This window comes from Bubalus kerabau, chromosome 21, assembly GCF_029407905.1.
Source record: "Bubalus kerabau isolate K-KA32 ecotype Philippines breed swamp buffalo chromosome 21, PCC_UOA_SB_1v2, whole genome shotgun sequence".
In the NCBI taxonomy this organism is placed as follows: domain Eukaryota; kingdom Metazoa; phylum Chordata; class Mammalia; order Artiodactyla; family Bovidae; genus Bubalus; species Bubalus kerabau.
The window spans coordinates 49,609,255-49,635,344 of NC_073644.1; the positions used below are offsets into that span (position 1 = coordinate 49,609,255).

The window sequence follows — 26,090 nt, forward strand, 5'->3', positions numbered from 1 at the left end:
GAATTATTCATGTGCATTCTCGCTCCTCCATTCCGAAAAGGTAATGTGGCTTTTTCAACCTCTTACTCTAGGGCCATGTGGGTGGTGAGGACTGAAAGCTTCACAGTTCCCTGAAGAAACTGTGCGAGACTGACCTGGGGGGCGGCGGGCGGGCCTTCGGCTCTGGGGACGGGTGGGCAGGACCATGGCTGAGTGGAAGATTCCTCAAGTGCCGGAAGCCCACGATGTCTCCAGTGCGGGGTCTTTACATCCCCCTCTACGCGGACAGAGGGCCTCCCAAAGACTGCTTATTGGAGCACCTTGGGAGGCTGGATCCAGACTTCCAGAAGCTTCCAGGGAGCAGTGACTGGACTGCCTGAGGTGGGGGTTGGCCTGGGGAGCCCCGCAACTGTTTCATTCCACACAAGCCTCCAGGATCCCCACACAACCCTTCAAAGGCGGAAGGAAGGCACCTCAGTAGACTAAACAGACTAGATTTCCCACCAGCTGATGGATATAGTTTAGTCTACTTTTTTTAATTAAAGGAAAAGTGAGGAAATGAGCCATTTCGTTCACACCAAGCTTCTCAAATAAAATGTATAACCACTCTTCTGTTATGAATCAGCAAAGTACTTATGTTGTACCTCACAGCCGACAGGATATCTTTCCTTTATCCATTCATGCTATTTTTATTCCATTATAAATGTATATATATATATATATCAAATATTTATATTATTGTTCTATATTTGTTGAACAGTCATGCCTGGCTGGGGTTCAACAGAGAAGAAATTAGCAAGGTCTTGCCCCAGCAACACTTCATTTCGACTACGGTGAGACAGATAATCTAACAGGCAACATAACATGTAATGTGTCAGATGGTGAAAAGTGCTGTGGAAAAAATAAAGGATAGCAAGAGGGAAGAGGAGTTGGGGGTGAGGGGCTGCTCCACAGACTGTGGTCTCCTCCTGGAGAAGGTGACATCTCAGCAGGGTAGGAAGCGATGAGGGAACAGGTGGATCCTGGAGAAGAATGGTCCAGAAAAGGCCTGGCACCTGCAGTGGCCTGAAGCATGAGTCCCATGGTTTGTTCTGGGGCTGGCAAGGAGTCTAGGGCAGGCAGCAGGTGATACAGTCCACCTTTCTGTGGCCCCTCAAAGTCATCTACAAGGGAGGTGACCAGGAATCTCTTCTGAGCAAACACCTCAGGTGGGCCCCCAAGATTCTGGGGGTTTGGCCCTCCTGGGGCACACAGATTGCCCTCTCCCACCTCTCACAGTCCTCCGCCATCCCCAGGTCTACAAGAAGAGCTGGGGTGGGTAGTCAGGAAGACCCCCTCAGAGAAGGTGTGGACCCTTCCCACCCAGCTCACAGCGGAAGTGCCTGCCAGCTGGGAAGCCTTTGCAGGAGGATGAATAGGCATAATTACCAGGTTCCATGTACTTCCTTGCCTGGTCTCCATCCTGACTCACTAGTGACTCACATTATTTCCCTGATGGTAACTTTCACCCTGAATGAGAAGAACCTCAGGGGAAAAGAGAAGTGGGTTCATCTTCCAGTTGCCTGTGGGGGCCTTTCATTGGGGGCAACAGAAAAGATGGTGCAGGTGGCAGCCTGCTGGGGACAAGGGCAGGGGTTGCTCCATCGGCAACGCCCCAACACTCTCCACCTCCAGGTGGGAAGAGAGAAAGCTAGTGGAGCAAGTCGCGGGCGCTGGAGTAAGTGGGGGTCTGCGGACAGATGGCAGCGGGCTGGCCTCCTCGAAAGGCCCCTGGTGCCCAAGAGCCTCCCAGATGCCAGGAATGTTCATGGTTCTGCAGAGGCCTCTGGCTAAGGAGTGGCCCAGGGGAGTCCAGGTTCTGCCAGTGCTCAGGCGGGTACAGGAGAGGGTGCGCATGGGGGCACTAGCCAGGGGAGGGTCCAGAGAGAGGAACCAGAGGAGCTCCAGGTACAACTCGGGGGCAACCTCACACCCCCATCAAGCCTTGCACCACAGAGATGCTGGGCTCCCCCAGTCAACCTCCAAACAGTCCGCTCCCTGGCCTGGCCTTCCAGACCTCCACTCTCAGCCCCAGACTCACAAAAGCGAGCACCCAAGACCATCCAAAAATCTCACACCTCTTCCAACTACTCTTTGCTAAATATCTGCTCAACGTTTATTCCACAGTGGGGGCCACCTTTAGGAGGAGCATGGGGTCCTCAGGGGACACACACACCAGCCTTCCAACTTCCTCCAGCGCTCAGACTGCAGACAGAGCACCACGGCTAGCAGAGTGGAGACCCCTTCCCTCCTCGGACAGCAGAGGAGTGATGTGGATATGGGGGGAAGTTCCCTTCAAACACTCATCCTAGCATTCATTCCAACCACTCCATGTCAAGAGCTCCCACTAGTTCTACTTTCTCCATCGTAGGACAGGCCCAGAGTCTATGTGAGCAGGTGCCTCCTAGGTTAGCGCCCCCCAACACTGTTCCGCAAACCTCTGGAACCCAGTCCAGCCAAACGCCAATCAAGTCATGCCTTCCCCGGCCTTGGCTCCTATTAGGTCCTTTGACTCTTTTGGGTTGAATTGGGTCCCCTCCCCAGATAGCAAGAAAATCAGATACTGAAGTCCAATCCCAGAGTGACCTTATTTGGAAATAGGGTCGTTGCAGATGTAATTAGTTAAATTATCATGAGGTCATGTGGGGACTTCCCTGGTGGTCCAGTGGGTAAGAACTGGGGACGTCCCTCGGGGTCCAGTGCGTAAGACTCCGCACTCCCGATGCAGGGGGCCTGGGTTCCATTCCTGGTCAGGCTGCCAGATCCCACATGTCATAACTAAGAGTTCACATGCCACCACTAAAGATCCTGCTGCAAGGAAGACTGAAGATCCTGTGTGCCACAGCTAAGCCCTGGCGCAGCCAAGTAAGAAATAATTTAAAAATTTAAAAAGATGAGGTCACACTGGAGTATGATGGACCCCTAATCCAGTATAACTGGTGTTTTTATAAAGAAAGGGACACAGACATGTACGCAGGGAGAAAACCCTGTTAAGATGAAGGCAGAGGTCTACAGGCCAGAGTGTCGAAAACTACCCCCAAACCACCAGAAGCTAGGGGGCGGTGGGGAGCAGATTCTCCTTCACGGCCCTCAGACCCTGCCGATCGATGCCTTGATCTCAGACTTCAGCCACCACAACCGTGTGACAATAACATTCTGTTGTGTGAGCCCCCAGACTGTGGTACGGTTCACATTGGCGGGTTCCACATCCATGGTTGATTAAAGCAGTGAATGTGAAACCCCAGGGTACAGAGGGCTGACTTTAAGGAACCTAAGCATCTGTGGATTTTATTCTTCTTCTCCCCTCCCAATAACCCCAGCCTCCTCTATGCACAGTACCCCACACACACCTCCGGCTTACCTGCCTCACGTCCATCCCCCCACAGTCCAGAGCCTTGGCAGGACCTGTGGGCCCCTCCCAGAGGGATTGGCAAAACCTGGCCAGTGACAAGTGTCATCAGGGTGGGAAGAGACAAGAGTACCTTGGCCTCCCACTCATACTGCATAAGACTAAACTGGGACCAGAGAGGCTATTGATCTCACAGAACCAGAAGACAAAGAGAAATGTAGACACCTTCAGTGACTTCCATCACCTGCTCCTCCAGACTCAACACCACAGCCTGTCCCCCAGAGTCACCCTAAATCCAGTCTCTGAAACCCACAAGTTCTCTGAGCCCACCTTGGGTCCCACCTGACCACTCACCACCCTGATTGCTGTCTCCTCTGAAATCTACAAGATTTATAGTCTATGCCACAAGACTAATTTATTTATACACAGTCTTACCTATTTTTCATGCTTGTCTCTTTCAGTGTTCTGTAAGTTCCTTAAGGACATGTAAAATAGCTGATGATTCTTTAGTAACCTAACCTTTCCACCAGCATAAAACTGAATGTTTAGTGGACGTTCATTGATTATTGGGGAAAAAGTTGAGGATTCCCTTTGTATGCATCATTCATTCAGCAATTAATGTCAGGCTCTATGCCAGGTCCTGTGAATTCAGAAATGAATGAAATATCTCTTTCAAGGGTCTTACAAACTGTGCAAACCTATACAACTTACTCATCCTCTCTGTGTATTAAATGAGGATGACTGTATCTGTTTAACAGGACTAATGTGAGGATTGAATGAGATAATCCTTCTTTAGGATTATCTGCTTAGGTTAGAGCCTGGCTCATGAGCCCTTAATGAATGCTAATAATTTATATTATTGCCCAATGAATCCATCACCTGTAGTGTATGTATATGGAGGGGGTTCCCACACATCGAGTGAAGAGCTAAATGAGAGAATTACTGGATGAGAGGTTATTAGATGAGAAGTGAACGAGCCTGAATAAGTCAAAGAGGAGAAACCTCTAAGAGGTGAAATTTGCCTGGAAAGCACAAATATCAAAAGGAAAAAAAAGTAGAGAGAGATGATCAAGAGCGAGCTGTGAGAGGGCAGCACTGTGCCCCTGAGGGACACCGGGCAAAGGACAGGAAGCTCCCTAACACTCAGCAGCTTGTGCAGGCTGGGCACAGAGAGCCCAGGGCCAGGGCACAAGACCCAGGAGGCCCCACCCTCTAGCTGGTGCAAGTGCAGAGTTGACACCGGAGAGGGAGTTCCATTAACTTTGTCCCCTGGGTGCCTTGCTTGCCGCCCCCCAGTCCTAGCCCTACAGCAGGAGCGCCATCAAAACTTGCTCTGATGAGCAAGACTATAGCTGTTCTGCCAGCAAAGCACAAACCCAGGGTGGTGATCAGCTCAGCCCCTTCCCCATCCTGAGGGTACCCGCCAGCTCCACTCCATCCCCACGAGGCACTCTTCCCCTCCAGAAGCACCCCAGGTAGATACTCCAGTCCTGTCATCCCCACCTCTTGGGGGTCATGCCTGTTTCTCCAGTGAACAAGGCTTTGTCCCTTGAGAAACCTATATACAGGTCAGGAAGCAACAGTTAGAACTGGACATGGAACAACAGACTGGTTCCAAATAGGAAAAGGAGTACGTCAAGGCTGTATGGCACCCCACTCCAGTACTCTTGCTTGGAAAATCCCATGGATGGAGGAGCCTGGTAGGCTGCAGTCCATGGGATCGCTAAGAGTCGAACACGACTGAGCAACTTCACTTTCACTTTTCACTTTCATGCATTGGAGAAGGAAATGGCAACCCACTCCAGTATTCTTGCCTGGAGAATCCCAGGGATGGGGGAGCCTGGTGGGCGGCTGTCTGCAGGGTCGCACAGAGTCGGACATGACTGAAGTGACATAGCAGCAGCAGCAGCAGCAGGCTGTATATTGTCACCCTGCTTATTTAACTTATATGCAGAGTACATCATGAGAAACACTAGGCTGGAAGAAGCACAAGCTGGAATCAAGATTGCCGGGAGAAATATCAATAACCTCATATATGCAGATGACACCACCCTTATGGCAGAAAGTGAAGAGGAACTAAAAAGCCTCTTGATGAAAGTGAAAGAGGAGACTGAAAAAGTTGGCTTAAAGCTCAACATTCAGAAAATGAAGATCATGGCATCTGGTCCCATCACTTCATGGGAAATAGATGGGGAAACAGTGGAAACAGTGTCAGACTTTATTTTGGGGGGCTCCAAAATCACTGCAGATGGTGACTGCTGCCATGAAATTAAAAGACGCTTACTCCTTGGAAGGAAAGTTATGACCAACCTAGATAGCATATTGAAAAGCAGAAACATTACTTTGCCAACAAAGGTCCGTCTAGTCAAGGCTATGGTTTTTCCAGTAGTCATGTATGGATGTGAGAGTTGGACTGTGAAGAAGGCTGAGTGCCGAAGAATTGATGCTTTTGAACTGTGGTGTTGGAGAAGACTCTTGAGAGTCCCTTGGACTGCAAGGAGATCCAACTAGTCCATCCTAAAGGAGATCAGTCCTGGGTGTTCTTTGGAAAGACTGATGCTAAAGCTGAAACTCCAATACTTCGGCCACCTCATGCGAAGAGTTGACTCATTGGAAAAGACTCTGATGCTGGGAGGGATTGGGGGCAGGAGGAGAAGGGGATGACAGATGATGAGATGGCTGGATGGCATCACTGACTCGATGGACATGAGTTTGGGTGGACTCCGGGAATTGGTGATGGACAGGGAGGCCTGGCGTGCTGCAGTTCATGGGGTCACAAAGAGTCGGACACAACTGAGCAACTGAACTGAACTGAACTGAGGGGGAGTGTGGGATCAGCAGTGAGAGCCTTTGAATGCATACTTGAGATACAGCATGAAGTCAGGCTGTACCTTTCCTTGACCCAATTTCATATCCTCAAATCTCAGGCCTGCACAAGCCATATGCAGGCAGCCCAGATCTGTACCCTCGAGGTGCAGGAAAGAGGAAGGCTGGAGGAAAGAGTACGGAAGAGTCCTGTCTACATCAGGCAGGATAAGGCAGGTCCAGTCTAGGGTCCTGCCTGCTGTGCTATCACATAGAAGGCAACAGGGCAGCCCTGGGCAGACTGTGCTGAGTACAGCTAGCACAGGTGCTATGAATTCAGAGCAGGGATGCACACTGTGGGCCGAGAACAGAAGGAGAAGCAGGATTGGGACTGGCAGAGAGATAACTGGGAGGGCACAACAGATAGGGAAAAGTTGGTATAAAGTTGCAGAGTCAGGACAGATGTGATGTGTGAAAGACCCTCGGCTGGCAGGAGCAACGGTCTCCTTTAAGAGTCAGGTGATCCCCTACTCTCTTTCAGCTGATCCTTTCGGGACCTGCAGGGCAGATTGTTCTGTCTATGCTATACTGGGCAACTCTGTTCTTTAAAAAAAAAAAAAAAGTGGGGCTTCAGGCACAGGTTGATCATGGGGGTGTACTTTTGTTTGGAGAGGACATAGGGGATGGAGATATTCTAGAGTTTCTATCTCTGGCAAAATGGCATGCTGAAAACCTCTCTGTGGCAGGTGCCCCTTCAGGAATGAAGGATTTCCTCCTGACCTGCTGGGGTACCAAGAGCTGACAGCCCCCAACTCTCAGTTTCCTCTGGGAATCACCCCATATAAGGAGAGCCAACTTGGCCAAGACCACACTCTCTTCCAAAAGCATCTGCATCCAGTGACTAAAAATTCAACCTAAAGGTACAAAGGCCCAGCCTCCTCACCCTGAGGAAGCCTCAACTCAGGGAACACTCCGCGGCTCCTTGGTCCTTCTTCCTTCTTTAGGTGTTGATCCCAGAACACATCTGAATAAACATCCTGTTTAAATCTGTTAAAATTTCTGGTAATTTGAACATCCTTTTCAAATCTCTGAAAAGAGTCTTCTTTCCAGGGACCCCAATCTGCAACATCTCCCATTACAAAATGCTGCTGCTGCTGCTGCTGCTGCTAAGTGGTTTCAGTCGTGTCCGACTCTGTGTGACCCCATAGATGGCAGCCCACCAGGCTCCCTCGTCCCCGGGATTCTCCAGGCAAGAACACTGGAGTGGGTGGCCATTTCCTTCTCCAATGCATGATAGTGAAAAGTGAAAGTGAAGTCGCTCAGTCGTGTCCGACCCTCAGCGACCCCATGGACTGCAGCCTAAAATACACCTAATATATATATGGTGGTGGTGGTTTAGTCGCCAAGTCATGTCCAACTCTTGCAACCTGATGGATGTGAGAGCCTGCCAGGCTCCTCTGTTCGTGGGATCCTCCAGGCAAGAATACTGGAGTGGGTTGCCATTTCCTTCTTCAGGGGATCTTCCCAACCCAGGAATCGAACCCGGGTCTCCTATATTGCAGGCAGATTCTTTACCAACTGAGTTACGAGGGAAGTCCATATGTGTGTATATGTGTGTGTGTGTGTATATATATATATATATATATATATATATATATATATATTCACAATATGTATAAAACTCCTTCTTAAATGGATGAATGATCTGGCAAGGAAAGAAGCCGTAGATGAGTTCTAGAAACAGCAGCAGTCCTAGCAGCACCGGTCAATCCCCATGATCCATGCTTCCCTTGCAACGGCAACAGGGGCTACCCAAGATAAAGATTCTTCTTAGAAACCTCCTCCTTCAGCCAGGAAAACACAAACAATTCAAAATCAAGGTAGGAAAAGCAAGTAAAGAAGAACACATAAAAAACACAAAATATAATGGTAGAAATAATATTCTAACATCCTATGCTATTCATTAGTAATCACAATAAATGTAGATACATTATACTTCCCAAGTAAAAGATAAAGGCTGTCAAACTAAATATAAAAACTGTAGCTATATGTCGGTTACAGAGACATGGAATGAAAGACATGGAAATGTTGGGGAAAAAAAGGATAAAGAGAGATGTGACAAGCAAATACTAGCCAAATGAAAACTGCCTCACTATATTCATTTCAGACAACATCAAATTGAAGGCTCAAAACATTACTAAAAACAAAGAAACTCCCTACATTTTAATAAAAGATTCAGTTCACTAGAAAGACAATAGTATGCATACTGAACTAGCATGCGTCCAGTAGCATCACTTCAAAATGTTTAACGTAAAGCCTGGTAAGTTGATAAGGAGAAACTAATAAATCGACTATCGTGGAGGAAATTTTCAACATGTATCTTTCAGAAATCGACAGAACAAGTGAACCAAAAAACTAAAAACAAACAAAACCAGTGAGGATACAGAAGACTAAAAAATTAAAAAACACTGATTGAAAAGATATGTAAGGATACTGTACCTAGCAATGTGAGAATCACATTTTTTTCAAGTACACAAATAATATTTATGAAAATCAACCACATACTAGACCGCAAAGAAAATCTCAACAAATTTCAAGGAATCAGCCTTATAAACATCACATCACAATTCATTTGGGTTAAAAATTCAAAAAAGTATGTAAAGAAAGAATCTGGAACTTTCAAAACACTTCTAAATTTACGAGCAGGAAAGAATCCAGTCATGTCCGACTCTTTGTGATCCCATGGACTATACAGTCCATGGAATTCTCCAAGCCAGAATACTGGAGTGAGTAGCCTTTCCCTTCTCCAGGGGATCTTCCCAACCCAGGGATTGAACCCAGATCTTCTGCACTGCAGGAGGATTCTTTACCAGCTGAGCCGCCAGGGAAGCCCAGAAATACTGGAGTGGGTACCTTATCCCTTCTCCAAACTTTACGAGCAAATATAAATAAATCATGAGAGAAATTAGAAAATATTTGGAATTCAAGATAATTAAAATACTTCAAGGTAATGAAAAGGAGCTATATGACTAGGATCGAATTACTTAACGTCACTGTGCCTCAGTTACCTCGTCTATAAAATGACAGTAGTGATTGTATCTGTTATTTGTTGTTAGAATTCAGAGCGGTAACATACAAAGCGCTTAGACTGGTGTGTGGCACATTGTAAATCTAAGACAATTCTGAATCGTTGTCATCATCATCACCATCCCAAATCATAGAAATTTAACTACAGAGTTATTTAGAGGAAATATTATAACCTAAAAAGCTTACATTGGAAAATACTTAAGACTGAAAGGGGCATTTCAGATGGTTAAGAATCTGCCTGTTATGCGGGAGACCCAAGTTCGACTGACTGAAAATTACAAAGATGAGCATCCAACTTAAGAAGCTAGAAAAATAATATGAGAATAAAACCAAAGCAAAAAAAAATTAATGAATTCGATAGGAAAGTTACAAGAGAAAAATCAACAAAGCCCAAAATCAGTCATTTAATAAAGATCATTTAAAAATAGAAAAAAGAAACAATGTTAGGAATAGAAAAGGAACCAAAACCTGAGATGTAACAGAGAATATTATAAACTTTGTGCAGATAAATCTGAACATTTTTGAAAATTTTCTGGAAAAATATAATTTACCAATAACTGAATGAAGAAATATAAAAACCTGAATAGCCTTGAACCATTAAAGAGACAAAATTGGTAATTTAGAGTCTTCCCACAAGGAAAATATTAGGTGCTGATGGCTGTACAGGTGAATTCTACCAAGCTTTCAGAAAACAGATATCAAACTTGCATAAACTATTCCAGAAAATAGATAAAGAGGAAGCATCCCAACTCATTTGACAAGACTGGTTTTAAAACTAGACAAAGATAGCATTTTAAAAATTGCATGCCACTATCATTCAAGACAGAGAAGGCGATGGCACCCCACTCCAGGACTCTTGCCTAGAAAATCCCATGGACGGAGGAACCCGGTAGGCTGCAGTCCATGGGGTCTCAAAGAGTCGGACACGACTGAACGACTTCACTTTCACTTTCATGCATTGGAGAAGGAAATGGCAGCCCACTCCATTGTTCTTGCCTGGAGAATCCCAGGGACGGGGGAGCCTGGTGGGCTGCCGTCTATGGGGTCACACAGAGTCGGACACGACTGAAGCGACTTAGCAACAGCAGCAGCATCATTCAAGAGCATGAGATCCAACATCTTAAATAAAAATATCAGATCAGATCAGATCAGTCGCTCAGTTGTGTCCGACTCTTTGCGACCCCATGAATCGCAGCACGCCAGGCCTCCCTGTCCCTCACCAACTCCCAGAGTTCACTCAGACTCACGTCCATCGAGTCAGTGATGCCATCCAGCCATCTCATCCTCTGTCATCCCCTTCTCCTCCTGCCGCCAATCCCTCCCAGCATCAGAGTCTTTTCCAATGAGTCAACTCTTTGCATGAGGTGGCCAAAGTACTGGAGTTTCAGCTTTAGCATCATTCCTTCCAAAGAACAAAATCTCACATGGTATGAAACAAATAAGGTACCAAAACCAAGCTGTGTTTGTCTCTAAAATTCTAGTTTAACATCTATTAACACAATGAAATCCCATGGACAGAGGTTGGCAGGCTACAGTCCATGGGGTTGCAAAAGAGTTGGATATGACTTGGCGATTAAACAACAACAGTCACATCAAAAAAGTAAAGGAAGGACTTCTCTGGTGGTCCAGTGGCCAAGACTGTGCTTCCAATGCAGGGAACCAAAGTTCAACCCCTGTTCAGGGAACTAGTTCCAACATGCAACAGCTAAGAATTCTCATGCCACAGCTAAAGATCCTGCATGCCGCAACTAAGGAGGGGTGCAGTCATAAAGTAAATAAATCAAAGCACTTTTTTAAAAGAGTAAAGGAGAAAAAGTCCAATAGATGTAGAAAAAAGCAACTGATTAAAATTAATATTTAAACACAACAAAACTTTTTAGCATATTCCATAAGGGAACCTTCTTTTCCTTACTAGAGGGAACAAAACAAGCAAAAAACTACGACAACAAACAAAACAAAATAAAACTAAGCAGATAGATGCAATGGTGACACTTCACTATTCTTCCTCTTAAAAGCAGGATTAATGACACCACATACAAATATTAATTCAAAGGGATCTAAGACCTCAAAGTAAGAGAAAAAGCTATTCAAAAAAAATCCTCTTAGAAGAAACCATAGGGGTAAATCTTTGTGACACTTGATATTGGAAATAGGCAATGGTTTCTTGGATATGACACCCAAAACACAAGCAACCAATGAAAAAAGCAGATGAATTGGAGTTCATCAGAATTACAACATTCATGCTGTAAAGGACATTATCAAGAAAGTAAAAGAGAACCCATAAAATGAGTGAAATGGTTTTCAAATCGTATATCTGACAAGGAATTTATATTTGGAACACTTACAATCCAATAATGAAAAGACACACCATCCCATTTAAAAATGGGCAAAGAATCTGAATAGACATTTCTCCAAAGAATACATACAGCTAATAATAACCACAGGAAAGAATGCTCCACATCCCCAGCCATCATGAAAACACAAAATTAAAACCATAATGAAATACCACTTCAAAACCACCAAGATGACTATGATCAAAAATATAATAACAAGTGTTTCCAAGAATGTGGTGAAACTCCTCATACCCTGCTGGAAGGAGTGTAAAATGGTGTCACTATTTCAGAAGACGGTCTGACAATTCTTCAAATGATGAAACACAGAGTTACCATGTGACCTAACAATTCCACTTGTTACCACGCTGTGTGTTGTGTGTGTGTACTCAATCTTGTCCAGCACTGTGTGACCTTCTGGACTGTAGCCACCAGGCTCCTCTCTCCGTGGAATTTTCTAAGCAAAAATATGGAGTGGGTTGCCATATGACTCAACAATTCCACTTGTATACCCAAGAGAAACAAAGACACACATCCACAGAAAAACATGTACAGCCATGGTACAATGCTCATGGCAGCTGTATACCATGAGCAAAATAGCAAAAAGCGCAATAGCAAATTGCAATAGCAAAAAATGAGCAATAGCAAAAATGTGAAATTCCATCATTAATGATAAACAAAATATGGTATATCCATAAGTTGAATATTATTCACCAATAAACAAATGAAGTACTGATTTGAGGTTGCCATATACATACTGATTTATATTTAAAATAGATAACCAATAAGGACCTATTGTATAGTATAGGGAACTCTGCTCAATATTTTGTAATAACCTTAATGGGAAAAGAACTTGAAAAAAGGCTAAATACATGTATATGTATAATGAATACTTTGCTATACACCTGAAACTAACACAACATTGCTAATCAACTCTACTCCAATATAAAATAAAAATTAAAAAAAGAAATGAAGTACTGATATATGCTCCAACACAGATGAATGTTGAAAATATGCTTAGTGAAAGATGTCAGGTACACAAGACCACACATTGTATGTTTCCATTCACATGAAATGTCCAGGACAGGCAAATCTAAATAGACAGATTAGTGTATTTATTCATCTCTAGAGATGGGAGGTATAGGAGTACTACGGGGTGATGGCTAAGAGGTACAGTGTTTCTTTGGGGGTTTAAGGAAAATGTTCTAAAATTGATTGGCATGAGGGATGCATAACTGTTCAAATATACTAAAAGCCATTTAACTGTACACTTCAAATGGATAAAGTTTATGAATTCATAGATGGGTGGATTTTATGACTATATTTAAATAATGCTACTCTTTAAAAATAAATTTTAAGAAAAAAAATCAGGATTAAAGCCAGGATATTCATTATGACATATTTATTGAACATTCTATCAAAGGTTCTAGCCAGCACAGTAAGATAAGTGAATTAAGGTAAAAGGGTTGCAACGAAAGAAGAAAATGTCTACATAGAGATCCCAGAAGACTCTACAAATAAATTACTATCATTATGTGTTGATTATTATTACTATCCTCAAGCTTGCTGTTTTATAAAAACAATATACATTGAAATCAAATTAATTTCTTTACACTAGCTACAAATGGACAGAAAATATAATTTTTTAAAGATTTTTTTACAGTAGCATTATAAACTATGCAGCTAGAGATAAATCTAACAAAGATGTTCACATTCTTTACGGAGAATGATAAAGCTCCTGAGAGACACTGAAGGAGGGCATTAAGGCCCATGTCTACCTGGTCCTCCTCTGAGATTAAGTTTAAACAGCAGGTTGCCACCAGATCACACAGTGTCCTTTCTACCTTTAAAAAAAAACAACAGTAATTGCTCTTTTGCTACCCCTCTGCTAAAATGTAAGTAATTGAAGTCTTTAACACTCCAGTATGCAGAGTACATCATGAGAAATGCTGGGCTGGAGGAAGCACAAGCTGGAATCAAGATTGCCGGGAGAAATATCAATAACCTCATATATGCAGATGACACCACCCTTAGGGCAGAAAGTGAAGAAAAACTAAAGAGCCTCTTGATGAAAGTGAAAGAGGAGAGTGAAAAAGTTGGCTTAAAAGTCAACATTCAGAAAACGAAGATCATGGCATCCGGTCCCATCACTTCATGGCAAATAGATGGGGAAACAGTGGAAACAGTGGGTGACTTTATTTTTCTGGGCTCCAAAATCACTGCAGATGGTGATTGCAGCCACGAAATTAAAAGACGCTTATTCCTTGGAAGGAAAGTTATGACCAACCTAGACACCATATTAAAAAGCAGAGACATTACTTTGTCAACAAAGGTCCGTCTAGTCAAGGCTATGGTTTTTCCTGTGGTCATGTATGGATGTGAGAGTTGGACTGTGAAGAAAGCTGAGTGCCGAAGAATTGATGCTTTTGAACTGTGGTGTTGGAGAAGACTCTTGAGAGTCCCTTGGACTGCAAGGAGATCCAACTAGTCCATCCTAAAAGAGATCAGTCCTGGGTGTTCATTGGAAGGACTGATGCTAAAGCTGAAACTCCAATACTTCAGCCACCTCATTCAAAGAGTTGACTCATTGGAAAAGACTCTGATGCTGGGAGGGATTGGGGGCAGGAGGAGAAGGGGACAACAGAGGATGAGATGGCTGGATGGCATCACCAACTGGATGGACATGAGTTTGGGTGAACTCTGGGAGTTGGTGATGGACAGGGAGGCCTGGCGTGCTGTGGTTCATGGGGTCGAAAAGAGTCAGACATGACTGAGTGACTGAACTGAACTGAACACTCCAGTGATGTGAGTTTATGTGAAGATTTTTGCACTAACAAAGGGGATTTGGAGCAGCGGAGAGTTTAAAGGTAGAGATGCTTTCCACACCCCCAGGAGCCTGGCGGGCTACAGTCCATTGGGTCTCAAAGAGTTGGACACAACTCAGCGACTAAGCACAACATAGCACATTCTAGAAAATGGGTAAACTTTATGAATTTATAGATCAGTAGATCCTATGAATACATAATGTTCCCAGTATTCACACCCAAACCGCCCTTGCCCTATTGCCAAAACTGCAGGCCCTTTCGCATGGATCCCTCCACAGTGTGCATCACAGTTGCCCACTCCCAGCCAGGTATCGTTTTGCATAGTTTCCCCTCGCACCTCCGTCTCCTCACTCTCCTCCACCCTCACCTCTCTGCAGCCTCAGCTCCCACGCCAGCTCTCCTCTCTCCAGCCCTTCTGTGCAGGCAAGCCCTCGGGACTCTCCTCTGTGCCCCTGCCCATCGCCATCTTTCACTCTGCTCTCCCCTGGGTAAGATGTCATCCAATTCCATCACACAGGCCAGTGTTTTTCTAATTGAGAGTTTCATCCAATAGATTAAAAACTCAATGCAGCAGTATGTCCCAGAATTATTTTTTTTAATTTTATTGTGGTAAAATAAACATAAAATTTACCAGTTTAACCATTTTCAGTGTACAGTTCAGTGATACTCAGCACAACCACAATTGTTGTGCAGCCATCATCAGCGTCTAGCCCCAAAACTTCATCGCCCCAAACTGAGACTCTGTACCCATTAAACACTTATTTCTTATTCCTCCATCCTGAAGTTGCCCCTGGCAACCAACCATTCTGCTTTATGTCTCTACAGAACTCATATAAGTGGAACCATACAATATAGTCCTTTTGGGATTGGCTTACAGCACTTGGTATAATGTCTTCCAGGTCTGTCCATAGTGTAGTATATATCAGAATTTCCTTCCTTTTAAGGCTGAATTTATTTTTTAAATAAAGTAAAATGGGGAGGGGGGTTCAGGATGAGGAACACGTGTACACCCGTGGCGGATTCTTGTTGATGTATGGCAAAACAAATACAATATTGTAATTAGCCTCCAATTAAATAAATTTAAATTTTAAAAGAGTAAAAAAAAAAATAAGAGTATTGAAATATAAACAAAAAAATGAAGTAAAATGGAATTTTTAATGAAGCAGAATAGAAAATATTAAAGTGAATTTCTCATAATGAGGTCAAACATTCTTTCACAGAATGTTTCTTTCAGATGGATGTGTATGAGAGTATGTTCTGGGTCCTCGGGTATAACTTACAGTGTATAACAATCATGAAAGTTGGAAAAACGCTGATTTTGATGTGTGGTGACACCAAAATCCCCATTGTTTGTCTGGCTCTTGTCCACCCACAGTTCCTGAGCTCCTTTCCGACGAGTTGTTGGATTGCCCTGCAGTGTCTGAGCAGATCTAGATGTGAATTTGTTACCCTCTTTCCTCCAGACAAGCTCCTTCTCACATATTTCCCACTTGTGGTGGTTTAGTCTCTAAGTTGTGTCCGATTCTTGCTACTCCATGGACTCCTTTGTCCATGGGATTTCCCGGGCAAGATTACGGGAGTGGGTTGCCATTTCCTTCTCCAGGGGATCTTCCTAACCCAGCCATCTGAACCCAGGTCTCCTGCATTACAGGCAGATTCTTTACCAACTGAACCATTAGGGAAGAAGTCACTTTCCACTTAGTTCTCCATAATCTGGCTCTGCCTGCCTCACTCTGGCCCCCAGCTATACACGTGTTATGAAGAATGACTCAAGTCTCCCCTGAACCTTTCAACTGTTATTCAAGCTGGGTTTCATACCCCTTCCATCCACCTCTATTTCTTATGGGTCATTTCCCCTTTCCCTAAGACCCCCTTCAAATGCCTCCCTCCCTGCTCCTTAAGATATCCCAACCAATTTGCTATGGCTCACTCCGCATCCTTCGAGTCCCCTGTCCGCATTTCCCGTGAGGCCTATGCATGTGCTACGTGCCATTCTGTCTTCCCCATAGACTGTGAGTTCCTGGGGACCCTGGGCTGCGTCCGTCTTGCAGATCACTGTCGGTTCAGCGTGTAGGAAATCTTCATTAAGTATTTGTCCAAGCAAGAACAGACATGGAAGCCAAGAAACACCAAGGGCAAATTTCACAGTTCTGTTTCTTGCCTTTTCCTTCTCATTCCACATACTGCACACCTTCTCTGATGCCGGGAGCCAGCACAGGAGATCCCACCCATGACAAGGTCATGCGGAGGAGACCTGACAGGCAAGGCGGATCAGGACTCGAGGGACTCCCTGGACCTGCTCGAGCATCTACCCTGAAACCAAAGTCTGTCTGTCTACTGTTTACTATATTATGCCTTTCACCAACTCTTCTGACATTAACAGGGGGCTGTCCCCGACCACCTTTCTCTGAAGAAAATCAACTAAGGGCTCTAGTTAATAAATCTCCTGGGCATGAAAGGAGTATTTCAATTCTAACCCCTCTGTTGGCATTCTAGCTTGCTTGGCAGGTTTATCCATACTCTTGCAACTAATGCATATGATTGTTCACAACATCTCAACCATGACCTTCGAGCAGTGAAAACGTTTTATTACAATAATACTGCATTGTTGAGCCAATGCTTGCTTACCCTTTGTGTGCCTGGGAGTGCATTAGTTGATATAGTTGGAATGTAAGAAAAACAAGTAGTAGCCTTGGTATTAGCAACATAAGACCTTTGAGTTAATAAGTTCTTTCTTTGCTGTAACCCACTACACCTTTGCTCCTTAAGAATGTAACTTTATTTAGTACTTTCTGAGGGTGACACAGATTGGAAAAATAAAGAAAAAAACACTTTAAGGGAAAACAAGTTTTCTGGTTGACCAACCTTTATCAGAAAAGGGTCATAAAATGTCAACAGGCCTCCTGGCCAGAAGATAATGTACATAACACAAGACCCTTGTAAATGAAAAGGTATGTAAAAAACATCCTGGTTTCAATAAAGGTCAAAACTGATGGAATCTTGAGCTGACTCTGCATGACTCTGCATCTTTCACTTCTGGAAATGTGTAACTCAGGGTATAGAAGCTGCTTTTGAAAATAAAGCTGCAGACCCGCTTCACCTAAGCTTGGTCTCCCTGTGTCATCTTTCGCCGATGCCGTTCATCCTGAGGGTATCCCTGGACTCTGCTGAGGCTGGACCCCGGCACTCCAGTAGAGACCTGGTGCCCACTAAGCCACCTGTACTGCCCCACTTTCCTCTCTACATCTCCCCTTCACCTCCCTTCCTGGAAGTACCCCCTGTACAGCACAGGGAGTGGCCAGGCAATCTAAAAAAAAAAAAGAATGTGCACTGACTCACACCCCCACTTCCTTCTGCTGGAATCTGTCCCTGATTCTCATTGGAACAGCTGGCCCTGTTTGTGGCCCTGAGCTCTTTGTGTCATGTCAGACAATGAAGGCTCTGCTGAATACATCCACCCAGCTCAGCCCAGAAGCAAAGAACGGCCGCCTGCATGAATCCCCAGCTCCCAAGTAGATCTGCCTCCAGCACCACGTTCTCCTCACTTCTGACCAGGCTGTGTCAACAGCCTCCCAGCCTCCTCCCTTTTCTACCCCTTTCTTGAAAGGCCCAGAGAGCCTTCCTTCGCTTGGATCACATCACTACTCTACTCAAGGACCACATGCAGCTCCCTGTGAACCGAGTTTAAACTGTCCTTCTCAGTCCAATAAGCCACTGACCCAAAAATACATCTGTCTCCTTCCCTGAACTTCCCATTCCCTACACTCCCCCTTACCTTAGTGGGATCCACATCGTCACTGGTCTCCTGAGTTCACTACCCCTGCAGGTATGCGCTTTCAATCATTTCTCCATTACCCAACATTTCAAAAACCTACTATGTGCCAGGCACCATATTTGGTGCTCAGGGTACAGCTGGGGACAAAACGAAGTGAACCCTATCCCATGGAGCGTTCATCTAGAGCAGGGTTTCTCTCCCTCAGCACTGCTGACATTTGGGGCTGGATAAGTCTTTCTTGTTGTGGGTGGGCTGTGCATTGTAGCATCTTTAGCCCTGTCCCTGGCCTCAGCCCGAGAGATGCCAGATGCTCTCCTCTCCCTATTGTGACAACCCAAAATGTCTCCAGACATTGCCCAAGGAGCAACACTGCCCTGATTGAGAACCGCAGGCCCAGAGCAGCAGAGTTACAAATCACCCAAGGAGCTCATTAGAAAGGCTGGTTACTGGGTTCCACTCCCAGAGAGGTGTCCGGGAACCTGTATTTCAGTGACCACGCAGGTGACTCTCGTGCAGGCCATTCCAGGGCATCTACTGGAGGAGTGCTCAAGTGTCAAGTGTAGAAACACAGGAGACAGACCAGTAAACTTATCGAGTTAATTCATGGCAATGATGAGATGTGTAAGAAACAGGATAGGGGAACAGATGCTATTCGTGCGCCAGCGTGGCAGCCACAACCTGGAGAAGGGTCCGGACAGCCTCTCGGCCGGTCCAACTGATCAATGGTTAAAGCCCCGTGTGACAGCACAGGTAGGGTCAGCCCAGGAGGTGCAAGTCGGCGGGGCTACGTTTCCGCACCTTGGCTCCTGCCCTCTTGGGCTCTGGATCTGCACTTTCCTCACCTGCCCAAAGCATCTCCTTCCTTCACGGGCCCAGTCGGGTCCCACCTCCTTCAGGTGGTCTTCTCCCCTCCCAACTCTGGTCCGGTGGCGCCTTCCTCCTCAAACATTTCAACACTCACATCTTAGCTCATCTGTGGCCTCTATGTTTCCCCAGCTAGACATGAAGCCTGAACACCAGGACCACAGCATCTTCTTTAACGATCCTACAGTGCCCTGCTGGGATCCAGTACATGTGAGTTTGCTTACTTGATTGAATTCATCCAGGCCCTGAAGCGAGGCCTGTGAGGCGGCCTCTGAGACTAAGGGGGTTGAGGTCTCTGTGTTAGAAGGCAGGATGCAACTGGTATGGCTGCTGAATTCCAGGCAGCCGGCTCATCAGCCCAAGATCGAGGAGGGCCTGCCAGGGCGAGCACTTAGAAGCTGAGCTGCCGTTTGCCGTGGGCAGGATATTTTCCCGGTGTTGATAAGGCAGCAGGGGTCCCAGCAACCCCGGGGCCATTCTGGGTAGGTGCCAGCAGTGGGTAGGAACCCAGAGCCACCCTGCTAAGGAGCAAGTGCAGCAAGCAGGCCGTTTCGGGCCCAACTGTCCTTGCACTGGGTCATCTTAGTGGGGGCGGGGGGTGGGGGGGCGGCAGGCCCAATGGGCTCCAGCAAGCCGGGAGACTCTGAAAATGTCCTTTAAAGGTACCAGCACCACGCAGGGCCCGTAAGCTGCCCTCAACCAGAGAAAAATGCTCTCTGGGAAGGTCGGGGCAGTGGCTGGTTGGGAACAAATGTTCTTGCCAAGGGGCCTCACGCTCCCCAGCTCGGGACGTGGAGCGGAAAATAGCCCAACTGTTTGACTCTCCTACGGTGAGCCCAGGCCCAGCAGCAGTGCCACTTGCTCCCATCCCTGGATGCAGCCCAGACTAGGACGCCAGCGACTGACATGGACTCCAAAGGATGCAAAGAAAAAAACTGTTTTATTATTCGGAAGTTTAGGGAAGAAGCCGGGATGTTTATATAGCTAGCCAGGCGTTTTGTTTTCTATCCGTCTGGGGAGGGGGTGGGGGGGGGAGGGGCAGCGAGGGTAGGAAGACAACTGACAGCAAAGCAAAAAGCTCAGGCAGAAAAGAGGAGTGGGTTCTTTCCGAAAGAGGCTCTGAAACGCGAGGATCCTAGCGCAGCCCTTTCCCCAGGTCCTGTAACCCCAAGCGGCTGCCCTCCACCGGCCGCAGGCAGAAGCCCATGGTGGCATTTCCGTGTTTTGCGCACGCAGGGACTGAGGCCGTGCCCGAGTGCTGAGTCCCTTTCTCCGAATGGAGTTTGCCCGCGGATGAGGTGGGGTAGGAGGGGGGCCCAAGTGGGGGCGGTTAACTTCTGCTGCAGCTCTGACCTTCTGCCGAAGGATGAGATGGAACCATCTGCTTCAGAAGGGATCGGGTGGTGAGTTTTCCCGGTGCCAGTGGACACCGGTCTGTAAGAATTCACTGTTTCTGTCGCATCGTCCGAGCCCACTATCCACCCCGCCACACCTAACTCTGCACTCCTGGGCGGGGGGATGGGGGTGGGGGGTAGAATGTGTTTTTCCCCCAGGGGCCCCCACAAAAGTTCAGGACTCGAGAGGTAACCCTATACGGTTCTGAGCCCTCTACACCAGGCAGCCTCCCCTCCGACCAGATGGCCGCGGCACTGTGGACTTGAGGACACTGATCTGACCCCTGAGGCAGCTCAGGACATTCGTATGTTTTTATCCTCAGCTTGGCCGGTCCGAATTCCATCCTGTCCCCCGTTTTCCACAACAGAACAAAGTTGTCGGGCCCCTCTGGCCAGCGCTGGACGCAGGCGTTCTCCTCCGGTTGCGTGGAGAGATGCGCTTAGGAGCGCGGTGACCCAAACCTCACGCGGCTTTGCTCGAGGCTCAGTGCAGACCCCGGGGTCGCTCACACGGGCCACGCCGGGGCCGAACCTCCGGCTGCCACCTGGGGGCTTGCCCGCGGGCTCCGCGCCACCCCACCCGTGCTCGGACTTTCTTACCTCTTGATGTAGTTCCTGCCATACAAGATCTGTTGCAGCAAGGTCACCAAGGCGAAGGCGCAGATGAAGATGAAGAGCAAAGTTCGGTTCCCCAACAAATCCCTGTTCGCCGAGGGGTCCGCGTAGCGCATCCTGGCGGCCGCGCGCGCACGGCGGAGCGCGGCGGGCGCCTGGCGCCTGGGGGCCCCCGCAATCACGCGCGGGGCTGCGGGGCCCCCGGGGGCGCGCGGCCCACCAGGCGCCTCTCGGCGCGATCAGGAGGGTGGGGGACTTCTCGGAGCAAAGTTTCCGGCTGCCGAAGCCAGAGCAGGAGAATCCGAGGGCCGCCCGCGCCGGGGCAGCTGGCAGAATAGGGCTGGCCTCCCCGAGCTCCACAGATACCCCAGGCCTCCCTCCCGATGCCTTTACCTCCAGGCGCCCATGCCCGGCAGCCTCCGATTTCCCTGCGGAGGGGCGACGCCAGGTGCCCAGAGCCCGGGCGGCCCCTCCCGCCGAGGTGGCGGCCAATGGGGAGCGGGGCTCGGCTAGGTCCGCCTGTGCGCCGGAGAGCGCCGCGCACCGCCCCCTCCGGCCGGGCTCCGGATCTGTCGCCCAGTGCGGTCCCCGGCTCTAGCGGGCCAAGTCTGATCCCCGGGCCCGCAGCGAGGGAGAGCGCGAAGGTCGGCCTTCAGTTCTATAGATGGGAGGTGGGGGACGAAACACCCGGACAGTCTGGGTAATGACAGGCGGGGGGTGGAGAGGGGGAGGGGTGGAGCGGAAAACGCCGGGTTTGAATCCCGGAATTTTAGGAGGCAGGAAGGAAAGCCGCGGCGGGGCACTGAGTCACTCCTGCTGCCGCGTCCTTACGCTCCCGGGGAGATATCTACCGAGAAAGCCGAGCAAGGTCAGCCCGGCAGCCCTCAAGGACGGAGCGCACGGGTCCTGCATGCTGATGGCCTGCGGGGGTGCCCGCCCGCCCGCGCCCCGGGCGCCCCACTCCAGCAGGGAGGAGATTCTGGGGCTTTCCGCCCGGCCACAGCTCTCGGCAGTTCGTCAAAGACCTTGTTGTCACCGAGACACTGGGACCTTGTCTCATCCTTGGAACCACTCGTAAATCTTAGGTCAGGCAGCGGGCCGCCTTCGGGTACCACGGTCCCCCAGAGCTCTAGTAAGTCACTGTTTAGAAAGGTCTGCACTTCAAGAGTACAGACACCGGGGGGGGGGGGGGGGGGGGGGGGAGAGGTGGAGAGGGGGGGACCCAAAGAAATGCAATGCCAAAGAGGTACCTCTTCAGAAATGCTAACCCCTCACTGTGCTCTCCCATCACCCTTCCACCCCTGCCCCACCCCGCACGCCCTGCGACAGCCCCTGCCGCCTGGGAGTCACGTGCCCGCAGCGGTCACCACGGAGCCCTAAGTGGGTCACCACGGAGCCCTGAGTGGATGATTCTAGGGCGCCCCTTCCCAGGGCTCTCCAGCCAGTCCGGGGGATTCTAAAGTCAGGTCAGGGCTTCATCTCCGAACTTGACCTTGAATCTCTCAGCAAGAAAAAGGACTTTGACAGGAAGTGCCCGGGCTCCAATACTCTGGTCTCAGCATCTAATAGTTTGCTCTTTGAACTGGAAGAACCAAAGAACTCAGGTTAAATCTCATGATTAGGGTTCCACCAATATCTTGGAATTCGTGTTAATCTACAAGGTGAAAGCGGACCCTGTTTTATCTATGTATCAAATAACTATTATCCATGAGGGTGCCAGTAGGCTTGGCTCAGAGGTTAAAGCGTCTGCCTGCAATGCGGGAGACCTGGGTTCGAACCCTGGGTTGGGAAGATGCCCTGCAGAAGTAAATGGCAACCCACTCCAGTATTCTTGCCTGGAGAATCCCATGACAGAGGAGCCTGGTGGGCTACAGTCCACGGGGTCGCACAAAGTCGGACACGACTGAGTGACCTCACTGGAACTGTAAAAAAATAACACATAAACTTTTAGATGGTCTATTATTATTGTAATCCCATATTTGATTGACGGTACTTTGGCCACCTCATGCAAAGAATTGACTCATTGGAAAAGACTCTGATGCTGGGAGGGATTGGAGGCAGGAGGAGAAGGGGACGACAGAGGATGATATGGCTGGATGGCATCACCGACTCGATGGACGGGAGTTTGAACTCCGGGAGTTGGACAGGGAGGCCTGGCGTGCTGCGATTCATGGGGTCGCAAAGAGTCGGACAGGACTGATCGACTGAACTGAACTGAACCGCCTCAGTTCAGTCCTCAGTCCTGTCCGACCCTTTGCGACCCCATGGACTCCAGCATGCTAGGCTTCCCTGTCCAACTCCCGGAGCTTGGTCAAACTTTTATCAAGAGGCTCTTTAGTTCCTCTTTGCTTTCTGCCATAAGGGTGATGCCATCTGCATATCTGAGGTTATTGATATTTCTCCCTGCAATCTTGATTCCAGCTTGTGCTTCATCCAATCCGGCCAGCATTTCACACGATGTACTCTGTATAGAAGTTAAATAAGCAAGGTGACAATATACAGCCTTGACGTACTCCTTTCCCAATTTGGAACCAGTTCATTGTTCCATGTCTGGTTCTAACTGTTGCATTCAAACTGTATGTACAACTACTGGCATATCATTTACATAATAGTAGTGTTCTTGCCTGGAGAATCCCAGGGACGGGGGAGCCTGGTGGGCTGCCGTCTATGGGGTTGCACAAAGTCAGACACAACTGAAGCGACTTAGCAGCAGCAGAAGCAGGCAATATAAATAATCTAGAGATGTGAATACGTGTTATGCAAATACAATGCTGTTTTATGTAAGGGACTTGAGCACTGGCAGATTTTGGGGTCCACAGGAGCCCTGGAACCAATCCCGAGGATACTGAGGGATAACTGTATTCTATATGGGAAGTATTTGGATTGCTTGATACTCTGCAAATGATTAGCAAGAGTCCAGAGCATCTCTGCTGACACTGCTTTTTTGATCCTAACAACATTTAAAACCTGCCTTCACAAGAAGTCAAAGAAGTCTCTTTCACACACACACAATCACAAGCATCTCTGATGGAATCAGAGACTGATGATCTGGAAACATGGAGGTCTGTAGTTCCTGTTATTTCTATTAATGGGGATATGGTTCCATTTTAAACCAAATTGATATTCTGATGGTAGAATTGCAGCAAACACTCAGAAGGCCTTGCAAACAAAAGAGTAAACACATGGAGAACCAATCCCTCTGCCAGACTCAGCGAACACCATTTTTATATCCTAATTGCCAGGAATGGGGACAGCTGCATCTTTGTTTAAAACACACACTCACGCACAATTAAGCCAAGAACAAATGTCAACACTGGCACAATCTGCTAAATTACTGATAACTGATGTGCATTACTCATGCTGTGAGCATTGTCTCCAATAGAAAATGGAAAGATTCCTATTTTGAAAAGGTCTTAGAGGTTTCTACTGGTTTAAGAAAGCTGCGTTTTGTTTCAACCACACAACTGCAACCTGCCAGGTTATATAAGTCACCTTCCACCCATGTGTTCAAGGAGTGTGTGATAAGAATATGCTGTTCCTGTACATTTTTATATTTGTATGAACAAGGCGGATTTGTGGTTTAGGGACACTTTGCCTGTGACGAGGGTGTCTAGTGGCCACTGACTAAAAATGCCAGGGATGGCCTCGTAATTCAGTGAGCCAGGGTTGCCCCTTGCATGGGCAACTGCAGACACTGGGCCCTGTGCCATCAGTCTAGTTTTCAATAAATTATTATTATAGACTATAACTTAAACTCCTTTTTCGGTTCCCTTATGAAGTATGAGCTTTGTTCTAAATAACTTATGAAATAATCTTGAATGTGAATGTGAAGTCCCCTTTTGACCTTCACATCTGCAACCTGACAAACATCCCCCTTCTGTCTCAACACCACCTCCCAGGGGTCAACTGAAAGAAAAATACACAATATAAAGGTAGAGAGTTAAGTTTTATTCATAGCCTAGGAGACAGCCTCTCAGATAGCTCTGAGGAACTACTCCAAAGAGGTAAAGGAGGAGCCAAGATATATATGATTATTTTTCTGCTGGGAAAAAAAATGTAGTCAAACATCAAAAAATGACTGCTAATCACAAAGAACAGACCTCCCAAGTTAATGATTTTAGTGCTTTTCAATGTACAGGAAGATTCAAGAATCTGGGGTCTCTTAAACATTCTCCTTAGATGTGCACCTCAGCTATCTAGGGGCCAGTGTATCCAAAGGACAGAACATTTCCTGTTTTTCTCCACCCTGAATTTTCTTCTAGAGAAGAAACTGCAGTGGCTAATGGCTGTATCCTTGTAGAACTGAAAAGGCAGGCAACATTTTTTTGTTTACACATGTATTTCTCTCCTGAATTTGCCCCAGTTTATTCAGTTTGCTTCAAAAGGTAGAGGCATCATTATTATTATTCCATAATAGTTTGTGCATTCAGGGCATATGGTGCAGAGAGAGCCATTTCTACCTTGGGCATGTCATACTCCTGCAGATTGAAATAGCTACACAGTTTATGATAAGGTTACTCAGAACACATTTAGAGGGAATTCCCTGGCAGTCCAGTGAATCAGACTCTGCGCTTTCACGTCCACGGGCCTGGGTTCAGTTCCTGGTTGAAGAACGAAGATCCTACAAGCTGTGAGTCACAGCCCTAAAAAAGAACACATTCAGATGACATGATGATATGGTGGCCAGAAAGAACCTGGGATCTCCTTTGATCACTTTAAAGGCCAAGCTCTGGGGTAGAAACACTGGAATCAGGTTCTGTCCTTTGAGCAAGAGCACTGATGAATTCAGCTGAATGTTCTTCATTGCAACCCAGGACCGGCCTCAAGATGCGTTCTGTGGCTGGTCAGTATAATGCTCGGAGAAGGCAATGGCACCCCACTCCAATACTCTTGCCTGGAAAATCCCATGGACGGAGGAGCCTGGTAGGCTGCAGTCCATGGGGTCGTGAAGAGTCGGACACGACTGAGCGACTTCTTTCCCTTTTCACTTTCATGCATTAGAGAAGGAAATGGCAACCCACTCCAGTG

The 26,090-nt window shown here is 47.2% G+C and overlaps 1 protein-coding gene across 2 annotated transcripts in view; it reads right to left on the bottom strand.

Annotated features, from left to right (window-relative positions):
* Positions 1-21,485, bottom strand: part of ST8SIA5 (ST8 alpha-N-acetyl-neuraminide alpha-2,8-sialyltransferase 5) — a 75,761-nt gene extending 54,276 nt beyond the window's left edge. For both annotated transcript variants that reach the window (XM_055559071.1, XM_055559070.1), the window contains exon 1: positions 21,048-21,485. In XM_055559071.1, coding sequence (XP_055415046.1) covers positions 21,048-21,178 — 131 coding nt within the window. In that variant the 5' untranslated portion in view covers positions 21,179-21,485. The remainder of the gene's footprint in view (positions 1-21,047) is intronic.
* Between the last annotated feature and the right edge of the window lie 4,605 nt (positions 21,486-26,090).